Raw genomic sequence first — 11,522 nt, forward strand, 5'->3', positions numbered from 1 at the left:
CAACTGGAGGGAAGACCGAAAGATGTAGCGGAAGCGTCACGCCGACAACAAGAAGCACGGTTCCGGAACAAAAGCCGGTTCGACACAAAGCACCGACTACGACCGAGGAGGATTGAAGAAGGAGATTGGGTGATCGTCTATGATAGTAGCTTGGACCATCAACATACAACGATGCGGAAATTCGCGAAAAGGTGGTTCGGGCCGTACGAGGTTCGGAAGGTCTTCGACAACGGGACGTACCGACTGTCCGAGTTGGATGGAACAATACTACGAGTGCCTATAGCCGGGAAGCGGGTGAAGATTTTCAAGAAGCGGACCGACGACAAACCTTATGTGATCCAAGTCGAGGTCGACAACGAGGAGCAATCGGACGAAGACCACAATGATGCGGGAAGCGAAGAAAGTGGATTACAACTCATAGTCGACATAAGGGGAGATTCGGAGGAAGCTTCGGATGAAGACGGATACGAAGAATCAAGAACTTCGGCACATACCGGAGGATGTGCGGGTTTGGAGGGGGCGAGTGTCGTAGTGTAGGTTGCACACTATGTGGAAATTATATTTTTGTCCCTCCGGATAGAGAATGGAGTGCTCGGTGAGAACCGGAAGAAAACGGCATACCGGCAAGAAGGAAGAAAACGGCATACCGGCAAGGAGGGAAAACGGCATACCGGCAAGAAGGAGGGAAAACGGCATACCGGCAAGGAGGAAAAACGGCATACCGGCAAGGAAGAAAACGGCATACCGGCAAGGAAGAGCCGGATAAAGAGACATAAATGTAAAAAGAAAGGAAATACTCACTACTGCGCAGGGCGTGATTCGAACTCTGCACCTCCACGTTGACAAACCCCAACCTTACCATTACATTAACTTATCTTAAGTGTTTTAAATATAGATTTAATACGTATAAGACCTTTATTTATGCATACCTTTATTAAAAGGTAAATCGTGTATTTTTTTAATATATGAAAAAGAAAAACGCGAGACACTAAAAATAACTCATGCACATCTAGCGTGCATGAGCCCTATACTTAGGAAATAAAAAAGCATCACATGCACATTTTAGTGGACATGAACACTAAAAAAAAAGCATGAAGCCATGCTTAGCTCTTCCTTCCTTATATAAGGAGGAGAGAAATATGTAAAGGGTTGTTGATTATTTGGATTAAGTATTAATTAATACAAAAATTATTCGTGGGATTCACGATTTATACGTCTACTTCTCTCTTAACACCCTAAGTACCAATTAATATAGTATACTCGTGTGATTCACGAGTTTCTTATCTTTCTCTTCGTTATTTATTCATAATTAATCTCTATCTCACGAACTTCTTTCTCCTAGTCCAAGACCTCTGTGGTTCCCACCCGACTCACGCAACGATCCGGAGCCGAAAGGCACGACAACGCCTCTTTGGGCATCTTGGCGTCTCGAATGTGGCTAAGCATGCGATCGTGGACACATGTTGCCAAGCAATACATGACTCGACTAGCCGCTTGCTCCCATGTTGCGTAGTCGGCGTTATTTGAGTCGGGTCAATTTTCTTGAGCGTCGTTGATGTAGCTCCAATACCCTTGGCCGACGAAGTATTGGGTCATCTTGTACTCCCAAGATGAATAATTGCTCCGGTCTAGGTTTTCACTAGGGAGCGAGCTACCCATTTGTGTATTCATGTTGATTGTAATGTCTTCTCTTCTTTTGCTTTTCTTCCTTCGATCACGTACACGTGCTACGTAGCGGCACTACGGTAGCCGATAGCCGGATTTTGTCGTCGGCATCTCGAACACACAATCACGGAGTCGGGTGGGCTTAGTGGATTTTCTAAACCACACGCTCTGATACCATGTTAAGAATTAGGAGATTAATTAAGCAAGGGTTAATTAGTACCTAATTATGTGATTAGTTTATAAGCGGAAGATTAAGTGATATATGTGTGTATGTGTGTGAGAGGAAGAGAGAAAGAGAGAAAGAAAGAAAGAAAGATATATTAACATCTTCTAAGGCCAAATTTGGCCCATGAGACAATTGGTTTACAACAAAATGAGTATTTATCCAGTCATCATAACTAAAATAAAATAAAGTAAACATAGAACTTAAGCTAAAAGAGTTCTAGTAGTGTACAATATGTGGTATACTCTATAAAGGAAGTGACTTACACTAATCCTAATTTTATTTCCACCCAAGCCTCTCGAAAAGAAGTGGGGGGTCAAAGGGTTTTGAGGTGGGTGTGACCCGTGGTTCCAATGTAGAGAGTGCCCTAGCCATGGCTTCTAGGCGGTGTAGCTCACGTTCCCTTATTTTCATTATTGCTTCCACACCACGTCAAGTTGCTTTGAAACCCGACACCCGAGGATGTCTAGTTCTTCTTTGGTTTTTTGCCTCATCAAGGGAAAGGCCGAGTGGTGCAAGTGTGTCGACATTTGTTGGCTCCCCATGTTCCTAAAAAACTCCATTTGTTACATGTTGGTGAACATTAGCAACATTATTGTCAACATTTTGTAACTTATTCTCTCTGTGTTGTTTTAGCTCTAGAATGTATTTGCCTAATTTCTTTATATCTAGAGTATCTAATAGTTTGGGGAGGGTGGGAGAGGAACCAAGTATGTCTTGGTATTTTGCCCTTATCTCGGCGTAGATTGGGCACTTGCATGTAAAGTGATACTCATCCTCTATCTCTATGTGACATAACCTACATATCCTTTCCTCCCTAGGGACTCCATTAGTACGACCATTCTCAATCTCAAGTTGGTGAGATGATATTCTAAGTTGTCCAATGGCAACCCTTAGTGCATGTGGTAAGAATACATCTAGATATTTTGGCCGCGTGATAAAACCTAACTTAGAGAAGTGCATGAAGTGTTCCTTATAGTACAACATTTTAGATGGGAGTGGCTCTCGTGGGGTGATCCGTTTATACCGAGTGTAAATTTGCCATATGTCTTGGCGTATTACTTTATTGCGGTCCTCGTGAGAGATTGAAGTGTTATCAATCGTGTGGTTATACCTAAGGGGAGGTAGGTTATTAATGTCTAGACCATTCACAAGAAGCCAACTCACCATCATGCCATACCATGAGCTAGTATAGTCGGACTCATACAATGATCGAGAGGCCTTAAAGGTTTGATGAGAGAGAGAGAGAGACAACACAAGATGGGGGATGAGTAAGTATATTAAATTAGCATTATCATCATCATCATACAAAAATACCCACAATGAGGTATATATACATCTCATGTGCAAAGGTGCACATGTGTGAGTAGAATATATGTACTACTGTGTAAGTCCTATATTAAATGTACTTAGGAGTGGAGGATCTAGAATATCCCACTTAAGTACAAGGTCCTATTTAAGGCGTTATGGTCAACACTTTTGACTAGATTCTATCTAGGTAACTACGAAGTTACATTGTTGACTAACTAACTAAACTAAATTGAGCTTGATCTCTCAACAGATGGAAATGATGTAGGATGTACTCATCATCCGATGACAAGTTGAAGCTATTGGGCACACTACCAAGCCAGATTCAATGTTTGCAGAAGAATGACGATCTGTGGACGAAATAGCTAAGGTGTTGAAGCGCTTCAACATGGAGAATGCGAACCCAACATCAACTCCACTATCGACGTTGATTTGACTATTGGACAAAGAATCTCCTTCAATGGATGAGGAAAGAGAGCTCAATAGGAAGATGCGTTATGCGTCGGCCGTAGGAAGTATCATGTATACGATGGTGGCGACCCGACTTGACCTTGCCTATGCCGTAGGAGTCATCAACGACTACATGTCAAACCCAAGATAGAAGCATTGGGAGGCCGTCAAGCACATCTTCAAGTATCTAAGAGGAACCAAAGATGTACAGCAGACGTTCGGATCGACAAAACCGACCGAAGTTGAAGGTTATACCGACTCCGACTATGCCAGAAATACGGACAATTGGAAGTCAACATTAGGCTATGTCTTCACCTATGGCGGTGGCACCATATCATGGAGGTCGAAGCTGCAAGAGTGCACGACATTGTCTACCACCGAGGCCGAGTACATAGATGCATCAGAGGCAGCGTAGGAAGCAATCTGGCTGCCTTGACTGTCAACCGACTTCTCAGCAACAAGTCGAATCAACCACCCACCATCGATCATCTATTATGACTCATAGAGCGCAGTACACCTCATTTGGAACCTAGTCTATCACGCGAAGATGAAACACATTGAGGTGCGGTTTCATCATATCCGGAAACTCGTAATAGAGAAGAAGCTCGAAGTCCAGAAGATTGACACCGAGGTGAACATCGTCGATTGCCTGACGAAGCCACTCCTAGAACAAATCTTCGGAACACTAAGGATGAAGATGGGACTACGACAAACGACATAGCAAAAGAGTGCCAAACAAGGATCATAAGGTAAGTCGAAGACCAACCTGATCAAACGAGCCGACAAGGCAAAGTCAAAAGAATCAGAATACCAAGAAGCTGAAGACGCAACATTGAGCGAGGACACCGACTGGAAAGGAAATGATCGAGAGGCGAATGAACTCTGATACAAATCGAGGATCCAGCGAGGAGCACAGGAGCAGAAACGAGTGGGACGGCAAACAGTCAACACAAGGCCGAAATCGAGAATCGAACATAAGCCGACTCCGACAAACGAGCCAATTCGAACGAAAAACGCTTTGAACAAGTCAATTCGACCGACTCAAATCAGTCGAACCTTGAGACTAGCCGAACTATGCTAGACATCGACTTCACCTTTGCCGAGTCGGCTATATGCCGACTGACTTGTAACATAAATTTAGATTAATTTTGTAATCTAGGTTTATGGGGGAGATAACCCCAAATCACTTGTATACATAGGAAAGAGTAGTCCTTTTACGAGGGAGTTTGTTGGCATAAAAGGCCGACTCCTTCCACTTTGTATCCTAAGTGTGAACGCGTCCTTGAGCTAGCACTTGAGTATGTAAGCTCAACCCTAACATTGTAACAAATACCTTATTCTTGTATCTTGAGTCTCAAAGGGTGTAAGAGTTACAAAATAATGACAACTTCCATTAGAGCTCTAATACCATGTAAAAAGTTACGTGCCGAAGCGTGAAAGACAAACACAACCGGTTGAGCCAAACAACACAATACATGAGACAGTTAGGAAAACACAAAGGTTGGAAATAGAGACAAAGTACATAGAGAGAGATTGAGTAAGCAGACAACAACAACTTCTATTCAAAACAATAATTCTCAATACTTACAATGTGCTCACAAAGCACTTTATATACAAGCCTTTGACAATAGGCTGATACAAGTACTGGCACAAGTACTAAATGCTCACTTATGAGCTCTGACAACTAATTAGCCTATAATATTCCTATTACTAAAATAGGAATATAGGTCCTAATAGCCATACGACCATGTCAGACTATGGTCGTACGACCCAGTTGTCTTGTCGGCCCTTATGGCCCACAGTCAGATCGTCTTCAGTCGGATGATTGTTGAGAGACATATGTCATCACTATGTTGATCATTACCATTTATAGATCATGCGGCCCAAATGCGAATGCATGATGCCACAACAAATATAGAACTAGAGTCGGCACAAGAAACAGAAGTCGAGATGAATGTAGAAGTTGATGAAAGGGAACAAATGAAGTTAGAAGCACATTAAACTATAGAAGCACTTCAACTGCTCGAGCAAGGATCAAGAGCAATGAACTAGGCAGTTGTTGAGTGTTGCGGCAACTCATGGCAAATTTGTGAAAAGAGTTGCTCTAATCTATGGGCGCATCGACAACAACCAATATGGCATCCGGAGGTTCAATAAGTTAGAAGCAACAAATTGGTGTGAAAAGACGAGCCACATCCAACATTTTGCAAGAACTTATTGGCAGCTCCCCAAACATGACCAAAACACACAACGGAACACTGCAAAGAGGTGCTCGTTGTGCTAAGAGGCAATTGCCAATATCTGAGATAGAGAAGGTCTAGTGTTTGCATTGTGATGGCTTTACACTAACTTCAAGAGACTCTAATGCAAATTATTGCAAAAACTATGGGGTGTATCTTGCCCTCCTCTGAACAAGAGCCATGATCTCCGAGTTCTTGTTTACATTAGATCTTGTGAATTTTTATGTTTGTAGTGTTTGTAGTTGGTATGTGTACAACTCTGAGATTTTGATCTTTGAACACGTATGGCCTAATTGGTGGCTAAAATTGTTGACAATTTGTTTACATTCAATGTTGGACCAAGGTTTTGGTGAGTTTTTATATGGAAAACTCAGAAATTTTGTTTTTCGAAAATGTTTTTGATATTTGTGGGTAATCTTAGAATTGTTTTTAGAAAATAGTCTTTTCAACCAAATTAGCTGGGTTAGGTGAAGTAGTCGGATTGTAAATTCGGTCCCGGTTCAGAGAAAAAGCATTCGGTTTAGAACTTGAAGAGAGAAGGTTAGGCGTGATAGAGGCTCGTTAGAGCCGAGTTGGTTTTTAGGCGTGCGCTTTTTGTGAATAGAGAGATTTGGAAACGTGTCCTGCAGTGTCGATGACCGTGATGTCCTCACCAAGCGTCTTTATTATTTGGTAGCAAATAGAAACACAAACAAAAATCCCCACGTTGATTATTGGTCAAATACCAACATTAAAAAGATCTATTGATAGAAATATTTGTCCATTCTTTTGTCTTTGTCTTTTCCATTTTCCCTCGAATCCTCCAAAGTGTCTTCTTAAAACCTTGTGATGATCAACCCACCGAATTTGCGTCTAGCTTCAAACCAATATGTATGTTAGAGACGTAAATTTATCCTCGTCAACTCTTGACCCCTTGATGGTATAATTCTATGGATCATTGGTATTAAGAATCTTTTCACCGCCATTGAAGGAGTCTATCGAAAGATAGAGTAACATCAAAATATGTGATTCTAACGAGATTGACGAGCCTATGGATTTTATTTATTTATCAACAATCAAAGATGTAGACTCAAAGAGTAAACCATTTTTTTGTCCCTTGAGAGAATCCTTGTGTTGAGGAAGGATACATACATACATACATACATACATACATTATTACATACATACATGTGCTGCCTTAGTTTAAAATTGAACACCAAGGAAATTGGATAAGCGATTTAAAAGCCTCGATGTGCATACGTACATATACTGTATACATACATACATACATGCATGCAATTTGATTGACGGACGAAAGGAATCCGGCCGCAAAACATCGCCGTCAAACCTAACGCCGTCAAACCTAACGCCGTCAAATTTGTACTGTCCTTCTGCACACACATGGCACCCTTAGCCCTCTCTGCTCTGCTCTGCTCTCCAGTTTCTCTCTGCCTATAATACACATGTTGAATCGAAGGAAGTTGTCAGCGAAAGGAAGAGAATGATCCCTAGAACAAGAAGAAGAGGAATCCTCCAGCCTCTGAACAGAGTTTTCCATCGTCCAGCTTTTCTTTCAAATCCTCATGAGCACGAGGCTTCGTTCCTTCAGAATGCGGACCAAGAAAGAACTGTTCTGAATCATCGTTATAAACATCTTCCCTCAGAGTTTGAACAACGCCAAGTTTTACCCGATTTGCTTAGACAGCAAACTGATCCCGAAGAAGCATATCGCGTTTTCGATCATTTCCGAAAAAATAGTGGTTCTAATAAGCATAATGACGGATCTTATAGTGCAATGTTGAGGTACCTTTGTGAAATGAAGCAATTCAGTTTGTTAGAGAAGCTCTTGGAAGAAATGAAAGATGGAAAGCATTCTATCCGAGCTTCTGATTTCACGTTCTTGCTAAGAGCTATGAGTGAAGAAGGATTAATACATGAAACATTATGTCTTTTTTATCAAATGAATGACTTTGGTTGTCAACCAGTCTCTTTCACATACACATGTGTGTTGAGCACTCTTGTTAAAGCTGGGTATGTGGATGAAGCTATGAAAGTATATAACGAAATGCGAGATTCTGGCGTTTATATAGATAGCATCACAATTGGTATGTATACTAATTTTCTATGCAAAAAAGATAAGGTGAATGAAGCCTTGAAAGTAGTCGAAAATGTAGCAAGAGATTCAGGAAGTGTTGATACTCTGACACTTAATGGACTTGTTGGATTTCTATGCAAAACCAGGAGACCTTATGATGCTTCTAGATATGTAGATAAGATGAAAAGTTTTAAGATATCAGCAGATGTTGTCACATACAACAAACTAATGAGTGGATATTGCAAAATAGCAAAAGTGGACGAAGCAGTGAGACTTCTTGAGAAGATGTCAGAGGAGTCCATCGAACCTAATATTGTTACTTTCAATACTTTGCTCGATGGCTTGTCTAAGCAAGTAAAACCTGATGAGTCTTTGATACTCTTTGAGAATATGTCGGAACGAGATGTGACAACATATAATATCATATTGAATTGTCTTTGCAAAAGTGGGAAGGTAGAAGAAGCGCAAAAACTTGTGTTTCAGATGATTGGGGAAGGTTTTATGCCTACAGTTCACACGTATTCAGCTATCATTCATGGTCTTTTCAAGCTGGGAAATGTGAAAGGAGCTTGTGATCTAACACTTGCTTTGAAAGAAAAGGATGTTGTTCCTGATACAATACTGTATAATGAAGTGATTGATGGACTATGCAAGATAGGAAGGACGGAAGATGCGTATGTTATGCTGCAAGATATGACAGAAAATGGCCGTTTTCCAGACAAATACACCTTCAGCTCATTTGTTAATGGATTTTGTAAATTAGGTAGAGTCTTTGATGCAATAGACTTTATCAATAATGATATGTCAAAGAGTGGTTGTGTTGCAGATATAATAATATGGACTCCTATCCTCGAGGGTCTTTGCAGAGAAGAGAAAGTTGATCATGCTCTTAAGCTTCTGGATATGATCAGCGACCAAGGACTGAAGCCATGTAGAAGCACATATAATGCCATTGTTAAAGGTCTCAGTATGGTCCAACGGGTGGATGATATTCGAAAGTTTTTACATGAGATGAATAGCAAATGTATTCCCCCAGATCATGCTACTTATGCAGCATTGATAGATGGAAAATTACACCATCTTAATGGAACAGTTGACCTTTTCAAGCCCCTGATTGGAAGCAGTGTGGTTCTTAATTCAAATAGATACACATCACTAATTGATGGCTTCTTTAAAAGTAGAGAAATTGAGTTTGCAAAGGTAGTTTTCAATGAGATGTTGAGAGTTAGGTGTACACCTGGGATATCCACATATAATGTCATTATAGACGGACTTTGCAAAAGCCAAAAATTAGTAGAAGCAAAGGAATTCTTTCACAACATGAAAGCAAATGGATGTGTGCCAGACACTATTACTTATTCAGTACTCATGCATGGACTATGCAATACTGGTGATTTTGATGAAGCACATGCATTGTACAAAGAAATGCAAGAGGGTGGATGTCAACCAGATCTTGTCATGTTTGGGATCCTATTAGATGGATTTGCTTATGGTGGTAGAATGAAGATAGTCTTTGGCCTTCTGGACGACATGAAAGTGCAAGCATGCACTCCGAATGATATGGTGCTAAAGGTTCTCTTTCGGAATCTTGGCCCAAAGGACACAAAAAGAGTAAACAAGCGTATTAAAGAATTGTTTGGAATAGTATATTCACCTGAAAGTAATGAAATATTTGTCAAATCAGAGACGGAGGAAGAGAAAGATTATTTGAGTAGAAAGGTTATTTCAAAGGGAGAAAATGCTGAGCTAGTTCCTAATAAACAACCTGGAAGAGGTCGTTCAAAAACCCAGACCATGTCAAAAGCTATACGAAAGATCTCAGAAGTACTGAAAGAAATAAACAGAAAAGAGTAACTTTTGTGATGAATGTGGTTTTGTTCATTCTCTTTTTGCATTTTAGATCCTTTCCTCATGTGTGTGCTTATTGGTTTGACTAATGTCATGCTTAATTTAAAAACATGCTGCCTTGTGAATCAATGCTTGATACTTCAGAGGTGGTTTCAAGTATTATTTGTTTAGGCGTTCTTCATGTTTTATCCGACGATCATTTGAAATTTGAGGGTTTATATTCATTATTCACTGTTAACATAGAGATGGTTGTTGAAGTCCTATTCAATTAAATTAATTTTAACATTTCAGCATGCTTCCATTTTTGCAAGCTTTCTGTGTTGCAGGGGGAGCAGAAAATGACATTTCCTTTTCATATAGGCATGTAGGCACTTTTTTTCTTTGAGGATCTCTATATATTTACACGAGTCAAGTAGTTGGTATGTTTGTAGAACATCAGGCAGTAACAACAATGAAAACAGGCATGCACACATAGAGTGCCTCTTTTCTTATATTATTGAGACAAATCCTGAAAGAGATGGAGATATATGTGCTAGCAGTCATTTGCAGGGAAATGAGACTTCATTGTATTTTACATGATGCTGTATCTTGACTTGCTTATTAAAATGCAAGACATTCCTCTGGAGCTATTCATAGATTCACAAAGCTTGTTGCTCTTGAAAAAGGGAAAACTTGGGATACATACATACATAAAGATGTTGAGCTTGGAAATATAATATGCGCGAATTTGAATGCCTAGTATGGTTTTGACGGAAGTGCAAGAAGCCTTTTAATGGTCATTCACACTGCAATTATGTATCTCTGGAATACACGAAAAGGTGGGAATTGGTAAATGCTCATGCTCAAGATAGGTGGTTTGAGGAGACTCTGATTGCCTGGACAGATTAGAGATGAGGGATACTGTTTGGGTTTGAAAGACATGATGAGATTAGCTAGAATGGATTCTTTTGAGATAACAAATACTACGTAAAATGAATTATGGAGTTGTGAAACACATTATGTAGAATGCGAATGTATACAAGAATTTTGTGAGCTTGAAATATATTCTACATTGGAGCTTGTTGCGGCTATAGTTGGGTTGGATCTAGCCAAAAATGGAGCTGAGTTTGTTTAAGGAAATGATATCAGACCACATTGCTTATGGTATGTCTAGCTATGCTTGTCTAATGGATGATTGGCAAAACTTCTTCACTGCAATGTGCCATTGTAATTTGCACTTGCATTATCCAAACACACTTTTGTATTTGAAAATTGAATGTATGTGTACTTGCAACTTATCAATGAGAATTAACATCAATCAATTGTTTGGTTTTTGAACTATTCAAAATGAATCTATTGTAATTAGGTAAGATGTTGGAACAAGAAAATGATTTAAATCATTTGCATTAACTGCCCATTTAATGTAGAGAGAGAAAGAAAACAAAACAAAACTGTTTGTAATTGAACTCAATTAACCATGAGCTAATTGTTGCAAATTGATTTAAAACAAAGGGAAGAAAAAGAAATCAATCATGGCTGGTGCAAAATTAGTTATGGTAATCAACACTTCAAATGATTGAATTATCAATAAAAAGAGAAGAGAAACCACTTAAAAGGGCAAATGAATTTATCAACAATATAATTATTTAACAAATATGAGAGATGAGACCAAGAAAACATCACAAATTTGAGACATGCATTTGGATGTCGGCAAAAGATTTGATAACATGTCATG

At 39.7% G+C, this 11,522-nt stretch overlaps 1 protein-coding gene across 1 annotated transcript; it reads left to right on the forward strand.

Moving 5' to 3' along the window:
- Window positions 1-7,332: 7,332 nt before the first annotated feature.
- Window positions 7,333-10,039, forward strand: LOC147865158 (uncharacterized). The gene has a single exon (XM_087317907.1). The coding sequence runs from the start codon at window positions 7,367-7,369 to the stop codon at window positions 9,812-9,814; it is 2,448 nt and encodes an 815-aa protein (XP_087174033.1). The 5' UTR covers window positions 7,333-7,366; the 3' UTR covers window positions 9,815-10,039.
- Window positions 10,040-11,522: the final 1,483 nt, after the last annotated feature.

This window comes from Azolla caroliniana, unplaced genomic scaffold (assembly GCF_043228905.1).
Source record: "Azolla caroliniana isolate FFs.n. ecotype wild unplaced genomic scaffold, voAzoCaro1.0.p SCAF_4, whole genome shotgun sequence".
In the NCBI taxonomy this organism is placed as follows: Eukaryota; Viridiplantae; Streptophyta; class Polypodiopsida; order Salviniales; family Salviniaceae; genus Azolla; species Azolla caroliniana.